Source organism: Ranitomeya imitator, chromosome 1 (assembly GCF_032444005.1).
Source record: "Ranitomeya imitator isolate aRanImi1 chromosome 1, aRanImi1.pri, whole genome shotgun sequence".
NCBI lineage: Eukaryota > Metazoa > Chordata > Amphibia > Anura > Dendrobatidae > Ranitomeya > Ranitomeya imitator.
Window position 1 is genome coordinate 1223731971 of NC_091282.1, and position 20596 is coordinate 1223752566.

General features: G+C 46.3%; 1 protein-coding gene across 1 annotated transcript; it reads left to right on the forward strand.

Moving 5' to 3' along the window:
- The first annotated feature begins 13514 nt into the window (after positions 1-13514).
- LOC138657358 (vomeronasal type-2 receptor 26-like) lies at positions 13515-14476 on the forward strand. Its single transcript, XM_069745099.1, has one exon. It carries the CDS (start codon positions 13583-13585, stop codon positions 14414-14416), a length of 834 nt encoding a protein of 277 aa, XP_069601200.1. The 5' UTR covers positions 13515-13582; the 3' UTR covers positions 14417-14476.
- Positions 14477-20596: the final 6120 nt, after the last annotated feature.

Below are 20596 nucleotides of genomic sequence, written 5' to 3' on the forward strand. Positions count from 1 at the left end.
TTTATTTTATTTTGTTTCTAAATTCTCCCTGAAAAAAAAATAAATGGGAGATTAATATTGACATTTGTGCTTGAGTGACAGTCCTGCGTGTGTGGCATCTCTGTGATTTGGTGCCACAGAAAACAGAGTGTGTAACATTGTGCCTGATTTTCCTTGCGGTCTCACCAACCTGTAAAGGGATATCGAAATCATACTGAAGTTATAGCTCACCGTGTAAGTTGTTTGACAGCAACAAATAAAGTTACTTTGGTTAAGTTTTTAAAACAATGAGGAAGTCTGGTGCAAGAGGTCGTGGCCGTTCATTGTCAGCTGGTAATGATGGTAGTGGTAGTGGAGCATCAGGTGGTCGTGGGAAAAAAAATATTCCACCTAAGTCTGGAGCTGTGGAGCCAGGTTCGTCGTCTGGCTACACAAGGCCTCGAACGCTCTCTTTTCTGGGAGTAGGAAAACCGCTTTTAAAGCCGGAGCAGCAACAGCAAGTTTTGGCTTACCTTGCAGACTCAGCCTCTAGCTCTTTTGCCTCCTCTTCTGAAACTGGTAAATGTAAAAGCAGCGCGTCGTTTGTGGATGTTCACGGTCAGGGACAAGTCGCTTCCTTGTCCTCTTCAGCAAAAGCAACAACAAGAGAGAAGGATGCAGCAGGCGACACAACGGGTTACTCCATGGAGCTCTTTACACATACCGTCCCTGGCTTAGAAAGTGAAGCAGTTAACAGGCCATGCCCATTACAAGTAGATTCTGACATGGAGTGCACTGATGCACAGCCACAGCCAGACTACTATGCTGGTCCTTTGACTCAGACCACAACATTGCCCTCGCAGTGTACTGATCCACAATCAGACCCTGATGAGACTATGTTGCCCCGTCACGAACACTATATCACCGACCGACACGGTGACACAGACGAAGTTGCACACGAGCTAGAAGAGGAGGTTATAGATGACCCAGTTGTTGACCCCGATTGGCAGCCATTGGGGGAACAGGGTGCAGGCGGCAGTAGTTCTGAAGCGGAGGTGGAGGAGGGGCCGCAGCAGGCATCAACATCGCAACAGGTTCCATCTGCCAGGCCCGTATCTGGCCAAAAACGCATTGCAAAGCCAAAACCTGTTGGAGGACAGCGTGGCCATCCGGTTAAAGCTCAGTCTGCAATTCCTGAAAAGGGATCCGATGCTAGGAAGAGTGCAGTCTGACATTTTTTTAAACAACATCCAATTGATCAGCGCAAAGTCATCTGTCAAAAATGTTCAACTAGCTTAAGCAGAGGTCAGAATCTGAAAAGTCTCAATACAAGTTGCATGCATAGACATTTAACCACCATGCATTTGCAAGCCTGGACTAACTACCAAACGTCCCTTAAAGGGAACCTGTCACCCCGTTTTTTGAGATTGAGATATAAATACTGTTAAATAGGGCCTGCGCTGTGCGTTACTATAGTGTATGTAGTGTACCCCGATTTCCCACCTATGCTGAGAAATACATTACCAAAGTCGCCGTTTTCGCCTGTCAATCAGGCTGGTCTGGTCAGGTGGGCGTGGTGACATCGCTCTTTTCTTCCCCAGCTTTCCGTTGGTGGCGTAGTGGTGTGCGCATGTCCAGAGTTCCTAATCCCCTGCGCGCACGTGAAGCAAAAGCGCGCGTTCTGCGCTATTGCCCCTGTCATCGGTGGGGGCGGCCATCTTCCTGGGGCCGCGCGTGCGCAGATCGAGTGCTCTGCTGCACGGGGCTTCAGGAAAATGGCCGCGGGATGCCGCGCGTTCGCATTAGAGATCGCGGCGGCCATTTTCCCAAAGCCGAGATGCAAACTTTGGTCTTTATATTTTTTATTATCTTATATTTATATATATATATATATATATATATATATATACATATATATATATATATATATATATATACATTTTTTTATATTTGCATTTTCTCCATCTATACATTTCTATATATTGGTACTGTTTTCCATGCATAGGGTTTTATGTTATATTAATCTACCGAATGGTCTGCCATTCACCCGTTAAGTAGTGGTCCCCTCCATTTTCTCCACGGGTTTTAGCTGGACACGTATATAAGGTATTGGGCTTATTCAACATATTTTGCTTATTGATTGTCCGCTACTTCTTTCTCCCTTTAAGGTTGTAGCACCCTCGGCCAATGAAGCTAGTCAGCAACGCAACATCCCTTCCGTCACTGTAAGGCCACCATTTTCCGCACCACCGGCAGTATCTGTGCAGGTTTCTTTGCCAGCCCAAAGCAGTCAGGGTCAGGGAATCACCAGTTTTGTAGGAGGAAATACTGCATCTAGGGCACCGGCGGAAACAATACCGTCTCCAACCGTCTCTCAGTCTGCCATGTCCACCGGCACACCCGCTAGTTCCACGATCTCCAGCTCTCCAGTCCAGCTCACCCTACATGAGACTCTGGGTAGAAAAAGGAAGTACTTATCCTCGCATCCGCGTACACAGGGTTTTAACGCCCACATAGCTAGACTAATCTCGTTAGAGATGATGCCCTACCGGTTAGTTGAAAGCGAAGCTTTCAAAGCCCTGATGGAGTACGCTGAACCACGCTACGAGCTACCCAGTCGACACTTTTTTTCCAGAAAAGCCATCCCAGCCCTGCACCAGCATGTTAAACAGCGCATCGTCCATGCATTTAGGCAATCTGTGAGTACAAAGGTGCACCTGACTACAGATGCATGGACCAGTAGGCATGGCCAGGGACGTTACGTGTCCATCACGGCACACTGGGTGAATGTGGTGGATGCAGGGTCCACAGGGGACATCAATTTCGGGACAGTTGTGCCTAGCCCATGGTCTAGGAAACAGTTGGCTGTAGGCGTTCGCACCCCCTCCTCCTCCTCCTCGTCCTCCTGCAGAAGCGAGAGCTCTTCCACAGACCGCAGTCGCCCAACCACTCCATCGGCAGCTGTCACTGTTGCACACCAGTTGTCCCATTATGGGCCAGCTACTGGCAAGCGTCTGCAGGCTGTATTGGCTATGAAGTGTTTGGGCGACAACAGACACACCGCGGAAGTTCTGTCCGAGTTCTTGCAGCAAGAAACGCAGTCGTGGCTGGGCACTGTAGATCTTGAGGCAGGCAAGGTAGTGAGTGATAACGGAAGGAATTTCATGGCTGCCATCTCCCTTTCCCAACTGGAACACATTCCTTGCCTGGCTCACACCTTAAACCTGGTGGTGCAGTGCTTATTGAAAACTTATCCTGGGTTCTCCGACCTGCTCCTCAAAGTGCGTGGACTTTGCGCACATATCCGCCGTTCGCCTGTACACTCCAGCCGTATGCAGACCTATCAGCGGTCTTTGAACCTTCCCCAGCATCGCCTAATCATAGACGTTGCAACAAGGTGGAACTCAACACTGCACATGCTTCAGAGACTGTGCGAACAGAGGCGTGCTGTTATGTTTTTGTGGGAGGATACACATACACGGGCAGGCAGTAGGATGGCAGACATGGAGTTGTCAGGTGTGCAGTGGTCGAAGATACAAGACATGTGTCAAGTCCTTCAGTGTTTTGAGGAATGCACACGGCTGGTTAGTGCAGACAACGCCATAATAAGCATGAGCATCCCCCTAATGCGTCTGCTGATGCAAAGTTTGACGCACATAAAGGATCAGGCGTCTGCACCAGAGGAAGAGGAAAGCCTTGATGACAGTCAGCCATTGTCTGGTCAGGGCAGTGTACAGGACGAGGTAGCGGGCGAAGAGGAGGTGGAGGACGAGGAGGATGATGGGGATGAGTATATTTTTAATGAGGAAGCTTTCCCGGGGGCACTGGAAATTGGTTGCGTGGCAAGGCCGGGTTCTGGTTTTTTGAGGGACACAAGTGACGTAGATTTGCCTGAAACTGCCCCTCAACCAATCACAACCGCAGATTTGACAACTGGAACTTTGGCCCACATGGCGGATTATGCCTTACGTATCCTCAAAAGGGACACACGCATTACTAAAATGATGAACGATGACGATTACTGGTTGGCCTGCCTCCTTGATCCTCGCTATAAAGGCAAATTGCAAAATATTATGCCACATGAGAACTTGGAACTAATATTAGCAACCAAACAATCAACTCTTGTTGACCGTTTGCTTCAGGCATTCCCAGCACACAGCGCCCGTGATCGTTCTCACATGAGCTCCAGGGGGCAGCAGACCAGGAGTGTTAGGGGTGCACACATCAGAAGTGGCGTTGGACAGAGGGGTTTTCTGACCAGGTTGTGGAGTGATTTTGCTATGACCGCAGACAGGACAGGTACTGCTGCATCAATTGAAAGTGACAGGAGACAACATTTGTCCAGTATGGTTACTAACTATTTTTCATCCCTTATCGATGTTCTCCCTCAACCGTCATTCCCATTTGATTACTGGGCATCCAAATTAGACACCTGGCCAGAATTGGCAGAATATGCATTGCAGGAGCTTGCTTGCCCAGCAGCTAGTGTGCTATCAGAAAGAGTATTCAGTGCTGCAGGTTCAATATTAACCGAAAAAAGGACTCGTCTGGCTACCCAAAATGTTGATGATCTAACATTCATTAAAATGAACCACAACTGGATTTCGAATTCTTTTGCCCCACCTTGCCCGGCCGACACCTAGCTTTCCTATGAAAAGCTCTTGCCTGTGGACTACTGTGAATTACTTTTCTAATGTCTTAATTTGCTGCAGCTGATTGTCCAGCATACGACATGTTTACACCACCCTAAATGGCCAAACTCCCCACACGGGGCCGTGGTATCGCGACTTGGCGCAAGCACCCGTGAGAGTGCTGTTTGTCTGAAGAGGTGGGTGTGCCCGCTTTTGGTCGACAGCACTGCCACTCGGTCCCTCATAGTACAATAAAGTGTCTCTGGCGGTGGTGGTGCGCACCCAACGTCAGACACACTGTTGTAACATGAGGGGCCCTGGGCCTGTACCGCCGGCCACAAGAGAGTTCACCCACCCCCAGGTCAAACATTGCTCTACCACTTCCACAGTTATCTCTCACACTTCCACCAATGGTTAGTCTATGCGCTGTCATCCTTCCATTCCTGCCACTGACAATACCATTGTGTTGACATGTATGATGGTACTTAACATAGTCAGGGGCTGTGTCCTCTATTTACCAAAGTAAGTACTTTGCGCCAAATTAGTAGGTCTGAAACTACGTAGAGGATCTCACCCCTGTACCTAATGATTGCACCCTTTAGTGTTTTCGTTTTGTTTTAATGCGAGACATTCACATTTATTTATTGTTTTGGACTACTAACTGGCAGACACTCATTACAATCGGCCTCCGCTGACCAGACCACTGCTGCCCGTGTACCCCTTGGAACCAATTTTAAATTGCCTACAGCCAGCCCAATTTTATTATGTTAGGCCTTCGAAGCCTGTCTTCGGTGCCTCCTTCCACTAGGCCTCCACTGACCTGTCTACTGCTGCCCGTGTACCCCTGGAACCAATTATAAAGTGCCTACAGCCAGTCCAATTTTATTATGTTAGGCCTTCGAAGCCTGTCTGCTGTCCCTCCTTCCACTAGGCCTCCACTGACCAGACCACTGCTGCCCGTGTACCCCTGGAACCAATTATAAAGTGCCTACAGCCATATGTTATTATGTTAGGCCTTAGAAGCCTGTCTGCGGCCCGTTCTTTCTACTACTCCTACACTGACCAGACCACTGCTGCCCGTGTACCCCTGGAACCTATTTAAAAGTGCCTACAGCCCAATTTTTTTTATGTTAGGCCTTCGAAGCCTGTCTGCGGTCCCTCCTTCCACTAGGCCTCCACTGACCATACCACTGCTGCCCGTGTACCCCTGGAACCAATTTTAAATTGCCTACAGCCAGCCCAATTTATTATGTTAGGCCTTCGAAGCCTGTCTGCGGTCCCTCCTTCCACTAGTCCTCCACTGACCAGACCACTGCTGCCCGTGTACCCCTGGAACCAATTATAAAGTGCCTACAGCCATATGTTATTATGTTAGGCCTTAGAAGCCTGTCTGCGGCCCGTTCTTTCTACTACTCCTACACTGACCAGACCACTGCTGCCCGTGTACCCCTGGAACCTATTTAAAAGTGCCTACAGCCCAATTTTTTTTTTATGTTAGGCCTTCGAAGCCTGTCTGCGGTCCCTCCTTCCACTAGGCCTCCACTGACCAGACCACTGCTGCCCGTGTACCCCTGGAACCAATTATAAAGTGCCTACAGCCCAATTTTTTTTTATGTTAGGCCTTCGAAGCCTGTCTGCGGTCCCTCCTTCCACTAGACCTCCACTGACCAAACCACTGCTGCCCGTGTACCCCTGGAACCAATTATAAAGTGCCTACAGCCATATGTTATTATGTTAGGCCTTAGAAGCCTGTCTGCGGCCCGTTCTTTCTACTACTCCTCCACTGACCACACCACTGCTGCCCGTGTACCCCTGGAACCTATTTTTAATTGCATAGAGCATCCTTTTTTTAATAGTAGGCGTACAAAGTCTGTCTGCGGTCCACTATTGAAATTGTCCTCCACTGCCCACAGCAATGCTGCCTGTGTACCCCTGTAACCTTTTTTAAACTGCAGTGAGCCACATTTTTGGCCTACTACCTTTGTCTGTCTGCGCCACTCAATACAGCTGTCTTCCTTTGAAAAAAGCAGAGCGTCAATAGTCTTGTTTTCTGCCTCTAGGAATTGTAAAACTGCATTGTGCTACAACTTTGGTAGGACCTACTAACGGTGTCTGCCGCCCCAATGTGTGCCCCATGTTTCGTCCACATTGCTTCGATCTTCCTACTCTCGTTTAGTAGTTGTTGCAAACTACACTGCATTATGCCTACAAATTTGGTATGGGGTGTAGAGAGACGGTGTGTTACACTCCAAGGTGTTCCCCATGTTTCGTCCACATTGCTTCGATCTTCCTACTCTCGTTTAGTAGTTGGTGAAAACTACACTGCATTAGGCCTACAAATTGGGTATGGGGTGTAGAGACGGTGTCTTCCGCTCCAAGGTGTTCTCCAGGTTGCCTTTCCTAAGCTTCTATCTTCAGGCTCTTGTTAAATAGTGCTTAAATGGAACAACTGCATTTGGCGTACTAGTTGGTTTGGGGCCTACTAACAGTGTCTGCCGCTCCTTGCTGTTCTCCTGGTTTCCTGTCCTGAAATTCCATTTTCAGGCTCTCGTTAAGTAGTTGTTAATGTTAGACTGCATTTGGCCTACTAGTTGGGTTGGGGCCTACTATCGGTGTCTGCCACTCCTTGCTGTTCTCCTCCACTGATCAAAGCTGTGCCGCCTGTTTACTACTGTTGCCAATTTTGAACTGCATTTAGCCTACTTACTGATTTGGGCCTACTCTCTGTGTCAACCTCCCATTCCAGTTGTCCTCCACTGCAATGCCCCCTGATTAGTCCTGTGTTACCAATTTTGAACTGCATTTAGCCCACTTTATTCTTTGGGCCCATATCTGTGTTTCCTCCTCATCCTGCCCATTGCTCAGCCAGTGATAGATGAGTCTGCTGGTACATTGACCCATAACGCAACATTTCCCGTGCACGCTACACTGCAAGATTGTGACCCTGCTGAAAGTCAGGTTCCCCTTCCCGCATACCATACCACCTTACACGGGGACAAAGAGGAAGGTGCAGATGAAAGTGCAGGTTCCTTCATCAGGTGGGGGGAGGAATACTAGTTGGCGACGTCACTGGCACAGGGCCTCTCATAGTACGCAAAAGTGTTGCTGCCGGTGGGAGGCGCCCCCGCCGTGCAAACACACCGCTGTACTTTGAGGGGCCCTGTGCCAGTGCCAATGCCAACGAGTGGGCCCCCCCTGCTTGCTCAGGATTAGTGTTGAGCGATACCGTCTGATACTTGAAAGTATCGGTATCGGATAGTATCGGCTGATACCCGAAAAATATCGGATATCGCCGATACTGATATCCGATATCAATACAAGTCAATGGGACATCAAGTATCGGAAGGTATTCTCATGGTTCCCAGGGTCTGAAGGAGAGGAAACTCTCCTTCAGGCCCTGGGATCCATAGGGATGTGTAAAATAAAGAATTAAAATAAAAAATATTGATATGCTCACCTCTCCGGCGGCCCCTGGACATCACGCTGGTAACCGGCCGGCTTCTTTGTTTAAAATGAGCGCCTTCAGGACCTGCGAATGACGTCGCGGCTTCTGATTGGTCGCGTGCCGCCCATGTGACCGGCACGCGACCAATCAGAAGCCGCGACGTCATTCGCAGGTCCTTAATTCCTAGAATTAGGAGTTTTGTGAATGAGAATGACGTCACGGCTTCTGATTGGTCGCGTGCCGGTCACATGGGCGGCACACGACCAATCAGAAGCCGCGACGTCATTCGCAGGTCCTGAAGGCGCTCATTTTAAACAAAGAAGCCGGCCGGTTACCAGCGTGATGTCCAGGGGCCGCCGGAGAGGTGAGCATATCAATATTTTTTATTTTAATTCTTTATTTTACACATCCCTATTGATCCGATACCGATACCCGATACCACAAAAGTATCGGATCTCGGTATCGGAATTCCGATACCGCAAGTATCGGCCGATACCCGATACTTGCGGTATCGGAATGCTCAACACTACTCAGGATCACAGCACTAGCAAAGTTGAAATACTTACCTCTCCCTGCTCCACTGCCGTGACGTGGTCCAGATTTACTGGGCCCACTAATTACTTGAACCAGCCCTACCCCCCACAACTTTAGCCAAATGACCCCCAATTTCAAATGCCTTCCAATTATTATAAGCTAAATTACGATTGACAAGCTTCTGTAACAAGAATGAATGTTTTTGCCTTTAAAATGGGCAGTGTAGGTGTTTTCCTGGCCTCCACTCACTGCCGACTATGCTCCCCCATTGACTTACATTGGGTTTCGTGTTTCGTTCGATACCCGACTTTTCGCGATAATCGGCCGATTCCACTCGACTCGACTTTTAAGATAGTCGGGTTTCGCGAAACACGGCTCGACTCCAAAAAGGTCAAGGTCGCTCAATCCTACTGGCAAGGGTATTTATGATACCAATAAAATATTTTTTTTTAAATTAAACATATGCATTTCGTGTATAGGCATTACAAGTCTAGGAGACCTGCTCCTTAACATTGGGCCTAGTTTTTAATAACGCCTTCATCAATGTTTCCTCATTCTCCACCACTAGATCACCAGGTTTAACGTGTTCTGTGCTGTTACACCAGTGCAATTTTTGGCAAGGGTGTCTATGATCCCCTTAAAAAATTGTTTAAAAAATGTACCTCCCATGAGGAAATGTTGGTCAGCCAATACACTTAGTGTATGGGCATTACAGGTCTAGGAGACCCGCTCCTTTGTAATGGGACAGTTTTTTTTATGAGGCCTTCCTCCATGTTTCTTCCAAGGGGGGATTGGGGTGCGTGCAAATTTAGGTCAAGGCGGCCCTTGCATTCAATGCATAAGGAAACAGTATGACAGGACCAACTGAAGAATGTGAATAGGGTTTTCCTGTGGCCATCCAGTATCGGGGTTCAAAGGCTTATTGGGGTGCATATGACATGGTAGCAGGGCAGGCTTTGCATTCAATGCAACATATTTTCAGGACGCCCACCTGTACCCCTCGTGAAAGGGGCATTGGGGTGTTTTGTAATTCTTGGCAGCCCAGCCACTCACTGCATAGGCAGTAACAGCATAGGAGACCCAATGTTTAATAATGGCCCTCTGAGAATATTAATGCCCCCTGATGCCCCTCTAAAAATAGGCTTTTCAACTTAAGAGTCCCTCCTTCATAAATGAAACAAGATGGGTCTGCTTATGTGTCACACACCACATGGCCAGCTAGTGATGTTAAATGTTACAATGACACTTCCCAGTGATTGCATTTGTATTGGTTGAAAGCAATGTTAAAGTTGAAAATGCATCAAAATCACTGCGTGTGAACATAGCCCAAGTGGTGGAGGAACATTTCGGTCTGGGGTTAATTATTTTGACTTCTATACAAGTCATTACCTTGGAAAGGATGTACCTTAACATATTTCTCAGCAAAATCCATTTTGGTTTAGTTTTTGTATGTTTTTTGGTGCACCTGTAGAAATGGCATAAGACTCTGACAAAACTGCTTACAGCTGTGACCTAGAAGTCAAAAATGCTTCCAGGAGTGATCCACATAATGTTCCTGTATCATTTGGGCAGTGTTTTCATCATTTTCAGACGTTTTTAGACCATAAAAGGACCCCCGAGGGGGATAGCAGTAAAAATACTTCTGTTTCCCATAGACTTACATTGGGCTCATTGCTCGGGTCGAGTACCCAAGTATCCCAATCTGCTCGACTCAAGCAACCGAGCATTTTAGTACTCCCTCATCACTAGTCATCGCTTAACTCTGTGAGCATGCAGCTTTTCTCTTCTTCTCTATCCATTGCGTATTAGCATGCTATTGCAGAACCCCTAACTCTAATATTGTTTAGTGGTGCCCTCCATATTCAATTCTCTTAAAGGAAATTCCAGGTTGGGACGATCAGGTCACCTGGCCACATACCTCAAAAGACTGTCAGCTTTCTAAGCTCGGTGCCCACCAAATGCGGGTTGCCACTGATGGGTATAGTTGGCTCTGGAAGACCCCAAAGTCGCAGCAGCTCGAATTCCAGTGTGCCATTGAAGAGTGAGACAGTAATTTGCATCATCTTGGACATTTACCGGGACAGTTCTATCTGTTACTGTCTGCTGGTCCAATAAACTATTGCCACACTGTGTTACCCTCACCCTGTGTTATCTGAGTAGTATTCTGCCCATGAGAAAGAAGTTTGGACATTAAGTGGGATGAGCCCTGGTCCATGCCGTCTTTCTAAAGACATCTGAGCCAGCGGACGAGAGCACCCACTGACCTTCATGTCTCCACGTCTACTTTAAGAAAAGTTGTCCCCAAATGCTTTTACACATGTAAAATAACAATCAGAGCTCATCTTCCTCGGGTCCAGCACAAGTAGATGGCGCAAATCCCAGAGCTTTGTGTTTGGCTGCAGTGATGATGGGCACTTAAGTAGTAACAAGTTATCTGTGTTTTATCGCTGCTGCCAGAAAATGTTTATCTTAATGAACAAACTAATGTCAATGTCTTTGTGATTCCATGACCTTATTTTGAGTATGTGAAGGGCTGTGTGGTCTAAAAAAAAGTCTGTGTATTTTGACCAATTTGTCCAGAAAACAAATTACCAAAAGAGATGGCGACCCTGCATGCAGAAACATGTAGCAGTAAAGCGTGGTATTTCAGGCTTATACTGAGAGATATGACATGTGATGGGCATTTAGCCCATCCAATAAAACTTATTTGTATTTAACATTAATGGAAAGATAGATATAGACAGATTCACAGACAGACAGATAGAAAATAGATAATAGATGATAGATATCTATATATATAAGAGGCATCGTGATTACTCGCTAATCCCGCCCCCAGCTCAGTAGCTCCGCGCCCCACCACATCACCACACATAATACCACCCCCCACCCCATTACCGCACACAATCCCGCCCCCCACCACATCACCACACATAATCCCGACCCCCCACCACATCACCACACACAATCCCGCCCCCACCACATCACCACACACAATCCCACCCCCACCACATCACCACACATAATCCTGTCCCCACCACATCACCACACATAATCCCGCCCCCCCACCACATTACCACACATAATCCCGTCCCCCCACCACATCACCACACACAATCCCGCCCCCCACCACATCACCACACACAATGCTGCCCCCATCACATCACCACACACAATCCCATGCCCCCACCACATCACCACGCACAATCCTGCCACCCCATCACATCACCACACACAATCCCACCCTCCCATCACATCAACACACATAATCCCGCCCCCCACCACATCACCACACACAATCCCGCCCCCCCACCAAATCACCACACACAATCCCGTGCCCCCACCACATCACCACACACAATCCTGCCCCCCACCCTATTATCACACATAATCTCACCCCCCACCACTTCACCACACATAATCCCGCCCCCCATCACATCACAACACATAATCCTGCCCCCTACCACATCACCACATGTAATCCCGCCCCCCACCAAATCACCACACACAATCCTGCCCCCCACCACATCACTACAGATAATCCCACCCCCCACCACATTACCACACATAATCCCACCCTCCACATTACCACAAGAGGCTCCATCCCCACACATTACCACAACACACAATCCCGCACCCCAACACGTCACCACACATAATCTCGCCCACCACATCACCACACATAATCCTGCCCCCCACCACATCACCACACATAATCCCACCCCCCACCACATTACCACGGATAATCCCCCTACCACATTACCACACATAATGCCACCCCCCACATTACCACACAAGGCTCCGTCCCCACACATTACCACACGAGACTCCGTCCTCACACATTACCACACGAGGCTGCATCCCCACACATTACCACACAAGGCTCTGTCCCCACACATTACCACACGAGGCTCCTTCCCCACACATTACCACACGAGGCTCCATCCTCACACATTACCACACGAGGCTGCGTCCCCACACATTACCCCACAAGGTTCTGTCCCCACACATTACCACACGAGGCTCTGTCCCCACACATTACCGCACGAGGCTGCGTCCCCACACATTACCACACGAGGCTCTGTCCCCACACATTACCATAAGAGGCTCCGTCCTCACACATTAACACACAAGGCTCCATCCCTCCACATTACCACACGAGGCTTCGTCCCCACACATTACCACACGAGGCTCCATCCTCACACATTACCACACGAGGCTGCGTCCCCACACATTACCACATGAGGCTCCATCCTCACACATTACCACACGAGGCTGCGTCCCCACACATTACCACACGAGGCTCTGTCCCCACACATTACCACACGAGGCTCCGTCCCCACACATTACCACACGAGGCTATTGAATGTTGTCATTATTTACTTTAGTTTAATCACCAGCAGCGTTAATTAAATAGCAATGAGTGTGCCAAGCGTTAGCTGGAAACAGCTAGTTAGATAATAGATAGATAAATAATGGATAATAGATAATAGACAGATAGATAATAGGCAGATAGATAATAGATAGATAATAGATAATTCATAGATAATAGATAGATAGATGATAGATAGATAAAGCCAAAATATGGGAACAAGCACTCCAAAATTTATTTAAGGAGTAAGGTGGACTTGGGTGCACATGGTGTGGCGATGTTTTGGTTCCCAAAATCATTTATTATGCATGATAAAGGCTCTTGGGAGCCAAAATGTCACCACACCATGTGGATCCAATAAAGTCCACTTTACTCTTTAAGTAATTTTTGTAGTGCTGCTTCCCATTTTATGTCTTCATATATTTGACAAGTATACAGGTTGTTTGCCGGGAGGCCTGTGCACCCACCTAGTTGGAAAGTGTGCTGCTCCATTATTTCTAAAATAGATAATAGATATACAATAGTTATTCTTCCCACAATAAAAGTAATACGTTATGCAATTTTCCTACAGATAGCGAGAGCTGCACGAAATGCCAAAATGACGAATGGCCAAATGAGAAGAGAGACCAGTGTCTGCCTAAAGTGATGGAATTCATCTCTTACCAGAATGACACGATGGCTTCTGTATTTTCCTGTATCTCGGTCTTCGGATGTCTTGTGACCGGCTTCACATTTGGGATATTTATTTCCTACCGGGACACTCCTATTGTTAGAGCCAATAACCGGAACCTGAGTTACCTCCTCCTGGTCTCCATCTTTCTCAGCTTTCTCTCTGTGTTTTTGTTCCTTGGTCGTCCCAATGATGTGACTTGTAGATTACGTGAAACCAGTTTTGGATTTTTCTTCTCAGTAGCCGTCTCCTCACTTCTCGCCAAGACTGTCATGGTTTGTGTTGCTTTTAAGTCCACCAAGCCTGGAAGTGCCTGGAGAAAATGGCTGAATGTGAAACTGCCCTATACCATAGTGTTGTTGTGTTCATCCCTTCAGGTTGTACTCTGTGTCTTGTGGTTGTCTATTTCTCCCCCATTCCAAGATCTGGACACCGAGTCTTATCCTGGGATTCTCATCATTCAGTGTAATGAAGGCTCAGATATCTGGTTCTACTCCATGTTGGGTTATCTGGGGCTCCTGGCAGCTGGGAGCTTCATCCTGGCTTTCATGGTGAGGACATTACCGGACAGTTTCAACGAGGCCAAGTACATCACCTTCAGCATGCTGGTGTTCCTCAGTGTCTGGATTTCCATGATCCCGGCTTATCTGAGCACCAGAGGGAAGAACATGGTGGCTGTGGAGATATTTGCAGTGATGGCTTCCAGTGCTGGACTTTTAGGTTGTGTGTTTTTCCCTAAATGTTTTATTATTTTGTTTAAATCTGGAATGAATAATAAAGCGGAGCTGCTCGGAAAAAGAAAGGAATGACTGCACAATATTAGGAACCACTGATAATAGTGACTAATTCTGTACATTAGACCCATAGAAACCATTTTAAAGTAAGATGTAAGATTATCAACCTGTGTATGAAATAAACATATAAAAATGTATTATCCCATTATTTCCAGTAATTGATGTATTTATCAGGACTTCACATATTTGTATTAGAGTTTGGGAAATGTAGAAATTTCTCTGTGGTTTTGGTAAATTATCTGCTTCCTCCTTAAAGAGAATCTTTTTCCAGTTTCTCCATGTTAAACTGGACTCATCGTGGAATAGCGGCAGCAGAGCTGAACACAACACAGCTTTTATCTTAGAACTTCTCATCTCTATTGTGGAGATATGAGTTTAGAAATATAGGTTATAATTTATGAAGAGCACAAATGGGCATCACCCACGCTCTGAGAGCGTGCAGGAAAAGAAGGAACATGTCTCTAGAATGTTAACGGAACATGCTTTCTCCTGTGAGATGTAATGACAGATAGTCCTGCTGTCATCCCTGATCTCTGCCTAAAATCTACTGCAGAATGTGATGAGAAACATCTTTAGCTTTAATCTCTGAGCAGAGAGTGTGGGAGAAGGAACTACAGCTGTACTGACAGTCCATTGAGGGGAGAGCTGCAACTGCAGAGGTGTTTGTAATCACAACCAGCTCAGCACTACTCCTCTTTCCCCCTCACTGACTGCTGTGAAATGAAAGTTAGAGGTGTTTGTAATGAGATTCAGATCTTTTTTATATTCCACAGTATCTGCAGAGATCAGGGTTGAGAGCAGAGCTCCCGATCATTACATCTCACAGGAGAAGGCATGTTCTTCTGACCTTCTGGGGACCTGTTTTTTTACCCCTGCATGTCAATCCTGCTTATGATTGCTCAGTGTCATGCAGGGGAAAAAGTACAAACCCCCCCAGAGGGGAATCTCTGCTAATGCTCCATTGGGCTTTTAATAAATTACAACTTAAACTTCACAACCTACTGTCTACGTAATGGGGAGGAGAAATTAATAAATAAAAACTACATTATGTTCGTCTGTGCAAACACTGTTCTGTGATTTGGCTTAACATTCAGAAACTGGGGAAAAGTCCTCGTTATCAATTTTATTTTAAGATTTTAATGTTTATGAGAAATAAAAGAATACATGTAGATTGTGATCCCTCGCTGCCCGCTCGCTGTCCTCTCTCCTCCTGTACCAGTCGTGAATTGTATTGTTTCCAGTTATTGTACTTGTTTTTGTTATGTACAACCCTACTCACATGTAAAGCACAATGGAATAAATGATGCTATAATACATAATAATAAAAATAATAATATAATATACTGAATATTCAGAGGGTGATGCCATTGTAAGTGATTATTCTTTCGTCATCACCTTGCCCATCTCTGGGCTGCACTTTTGCTTTATTGTTATAGCGCTTGCTTTCGGTCGTCATATAGCGGTAAGTGCATCAACAGAACTCATTATTGAGGAACTATTCTAAGGTAATCAAATTGCTTAGAATTTCCCATCATTTTTTAATTCTGGTAAATTAGAATTTTGCCATTGTGCTGGATTTATATGTAACAATATAATATCACATTGTCCTTGCCATCCACCTGTCCATGCTGCCAAATCTCCTTGCTCGGTCTCCACCCAGTCCATAAGTTCCAGCTTTGGTTTTCTCTTTACTCTTTGCTGAGTTATTCCGGTGCCAACTAGGCCTTAAGTGCATTAAGTGGAAGTGCATTGAACAGCAAGGTGGATTGCAGCTGAGGGGAAAAAAAAAAAATCTATAAATCTTCAGCATAGCGAGTGTAAACGAGCTGAGTGTGACCTGAGTGTAAGTGTGGACGGCGGTAAGTGTGACTTGTGATTCAGTGACTTTGGATTCAGGGAGTTTCCAAGGGAGGAATTACTGAATTGCTTTCTGTATCTTATTAATACTTTGTTTTTTTTGTTTTTTTTATTTAACGGTTCTGTCTGGTGCAATCCCCATTAGGAAATGTGCTCCACTCTTGTTAATGCCGTCCAGTGCACATCTTGCCACATGTATGCAGTCCTTGAGCAGCCGATCGAGGGTGCATACTGCTGTGCGAGATGTGAGCACGTTGTGCATTTGGAAGCCCAGATTCTGGATCTAAATGTGCAGCTGGCAACACTGAGATCCATTGACAATATGGAGAGGAGTCTTCTGCTCACGGAGCCGACGCTCAATGGGATAGATGAGGGGGGGATGGTAGGATGGAGCTGCAGGACGATGAAGTAGCAAGCTGCGTGACAGTTAGAAGGCCGGGTAGAGGGAAGGGTGCCAGGGAGGCTAGTCCTGATCTGGTACACTCCAATAAGTTTGCTAAGTTGGCAGATGAGGGGGGTGCCAGTACAGGGGAAGCACTGCTGCAGCCAGGCATGTCCTCTGAAAGCCGGAGGAGTGACTGCTCCAGTAAGGAGGGAAATAGGAGAGCAGGGCAGGCCAGACAGGTGCTGGTAGTGGGCGACTCAATTATTAGGGGAACAGATAGGGCAATCTGTCACAAAGACAGGGATCGTCGAACGGTGTGCTGCCTACCTGGCGCTCGAGTCCGACACATCGCTGATCGGGTGGACAGATTATTGGGAGGGGCTGGTGAGGACCCAGCGGTCATGGTGCACATTGGCACTAATGACAAAGTTAGAGGTAGGTGTAAGGTCCTTAAAGATGATTTCAGGGAATTAGGCCGCAAGCTGAAAGCAAGGACCTCCAATGTGGTATTTTCCGAAATACTGCCGGTACCACGTGCAACGCCAGAGAGGCAACGGGAGATTAGGGAGGTTAATAAGTGGCTCCAGAATTGGTGTAGGAAGGAGGGGTTTGGGTTCCTGCAGAACTGGGCCGACTTCTCAGTTGGCTACAGGCTCTACGCTAGGGACGGGCTGCACCTCAATGGGGAGGGTGCAGCTGTGCTGGGGGAGAAAATGGATAGAAGGTTGGAGGAGTGTTTAAACTAGGAATTGGGGGGAGGGTATTCATTTTATAGGAGGGGTCGATAGTGCAGATAGAGACCTGGGCACAAATAAGGAAGTTGGGGGTGGCGTTGGCATGGGGGGTGGGGTCAGAACAGTTAATAATTTAAGAAATAGCAGTACAGAGAGGAACATAAAGTGCATGTATACTAATGCCAGAAGCCTCGCCAACAAAATGGACGAATTAGAACTAATGTTGTTGGAGCGTAATTATGACATGGTGGGGATATCTGAAACGTGGCTGGATGAGAGCCATGACTGGGCTGTTAACTTGCAGGGCTATAGCCTGTTCAGAAATGACCGTACAGATAAGAGAGGGGGAGGGGTGTGTCTATATGTAAAATCGTCCTTAAAACCCATCCTGCGTCATAATATAGGTGAATCTAATGAAAATGTAGAATCCCTGTGGTTCACAACTGGTTCAGGACCCAACAAGAAGGGGGGCACTGCTAGACCTAATATTAACCAACAGGCCAGACCGCATAGCAAATATAAGGGGTGGGGGTCACTTGGGGAATAGTGATCACAAAATAATAAGTTTTCATGTATCCTTTAAAAAGATGTGTAATAGAGGGGTTACAAGGACACTAAACTTCAGGAGGGCAAATTTCCAACGGATGAGAGAGGATCTTGGTGCAATTAACTGGGACGATATCCTGAGACACAAAAATACAGAAAGAAAATGGGAGACGTTTATTAGCATCCTGGATAGGACCTGTGCACAGTATATACCGTATGGGAATAAACATACTAGAAATAGGAGGAAACCAATATGGCTAAATAGAGCTGTAAGGGGCGCAATAAGTGACAAAAAGAAAGAATATAGAGACTTAAAGGAAGTAGGTAGTGATTAGGGTTGAGCGAAACGGGTCGAACATTTTCAAAAGTCGCCGACTTTTGGCTAAGTCGGGGTTTCATGAAACCCGATCCGACCCCTGTGCGGGGTCGGCCATGCGGTACGCGACTTTCGCGCCAAAGTCGCGTTTCAATGACGCGAAAAGCGCCATTTCTCAGCCAATGAAGGTAAACGCAGAGTGTGGGCAGCGTGATGACATAGGTCCTGGTCCCCACCATCTTAGAGAAGGGCATTGCAGTGATTGGCTTGCTGTCTGCGACGTCACAGGGGTTATAAAGAGGCGTTCCCGCCGACCGCCATCTTACTGCTGCTGATCTGAGCTTAGGGAGAGGTTGCTGCCGCTTCGTCAGAAGCAGGGATAGCGTTAGGCAGGGTCCATTAACCACAAAACCGCTTGTGCTGCAGCGATTTGCACTGTCCAACACCACCCTCGGTGTGCAGGGACAGTGGAAGTTATTTTTTTTTTTTTTCCCCTCAGCGCTGTAGCTCATTGGGCTGCCCTAGAAGGCTCCCTGATAGCTGCATTGCTGTGTGTACGCCGCTGTGCAAACCAACTGCTTTTTTCAAAGCACAAATCCTCTTGTTCCTTCCTTTCTGCACAGCTATCTTTTTTGTTTGTCCACACTTTTTATTTCATTTGTGCATCAGTCCACTCCTTATTGCTGCCTGCCATACCTAGCTGAGATTACTGCAGGCAGGGAGATAGTAGCTGCCTGCCATACCTGGCTGAGATTACTGCAGGCAGGGAGATAGTAATTGTAGGACATTCCCTGTTTTTTTTTTTTTTTTGGTGGGAGATTAAGATTGGCAATTTGGCATTTCTGCTAGAGTGCCATCCCTGTGTGTGCCATCTCTCTCACATAGTGGGCCATAGAAAGCCTTTTCATTTTTCTGTATTTTTTTTTGTGGGGTGTATAAATTCTCCCTGATAAAAATACAGTGGGAGATTAATATTGGCCTTTGGGCTTGTGTGCCAGTCCTGAGTGTGCCATCTCTCTCACAAATAGTGGGCCATAGAAAGCCTATTTTTTTTTTTTTTGGGTTTTATAAATTCTCCCTGAAAAAAAGGGAGATTAATATTGGCCTCTGGGCTTGTGTGCCAGTCCTGAGCGTGCCATCTGTGCCAGCCCTGAGCGTGCCATCTCTCTCACAAATAGTGGGCCATAGAAAGCCTATTTAATTTTTTTTTTGGTTTTATAAATTCTCCCTGAAAAAAAGGGAGATTAATATTGGCCTCTGGGCTTGTGTGCCAGTTGTGAGCGTGCCATCTGTGCCAGTCCTGAGCGTGCCATCTCTCTCACAAATAGTGGGCCATAGAAAGCCTATTTAATTTTTTTTTTGGTTTTATAAATTTTCCCTGAAAAAAGGGAGATTAATATTGGCCTCTGGGCTTGTGTGCCAGTTGTGAGCGTGCCATCTGTGCCAGTCCTGAGCGTGCCATCTCTCTCACAAATAGTGGGCCATAGAAAGCCTATTTAATTTTTTTTTTGGTTTTATAAATTCTCCCTGAAAAAAAGGGAGATTAAAATTGGCCTCTGGGCTTGTGTGCCAGTTGTGAGCGTGCCATCTGTGCCAGTCCTGAGCGTGCCATCTCTCTCACAAATAGTGGGCCATAGAAAGCCTATTTAAATATTTTTTTGGTTTTATAAATTCTCCCAGAAAAAAAGGGAGATTAATATTGGCCTCTGGGCTTCTGTGCCAGTCCTGAGCGTGCCATCTGTGCCAGTCCTGAGCGTCCCATCTCTCTCACAAATAGTGGGCCATAGAAAGCCTATTTTTTTTTTTTTTTGGGTTTTAGAAATTCTCCCTGAAAAAAAAAGGGAGATTAATATTGCCCTTTGGGCTTGTGTGCCAGTACTAAGCGTGCCATCTCTCTCTCTCTCTCTCTCTCAGTCAGTGGGCCATAGAACGCCTATTTTTGGTTTTATTTGTTTACTAAATTCTCCCTGAAAAAATCATTTTATTTTATTTGGTTTCTAAATTCTTCCTGATAAAATCATATTTTTTTTATTATTTTTTTTTCTAAAGTCTCCCTGAAAAAAAAAAAAAAAAAAAAAAAAAAAAAACAGTGGGAGATTAATATTGGCCTTTCTGCTTGTGTGCCAGTCTTGACTCCTGTGTGCGTCATCTCTCAGTCAGTGGGCCATAGAACGCCTATTTTTGGTTTTATTTGTTTTCTAAATTCTCCCTGAAAAAATCATTTTATTTTATTTGGTTTCTAAATTCTTCCTGATAAAATCATATTTTTTTTTATTATTTTTTTTTCTAAAGTCTCCCTGAAAAAAAAAAAAAAAAAACAAACAAAAAAAACAGTGGGAGATTAATATTGGCCTTTC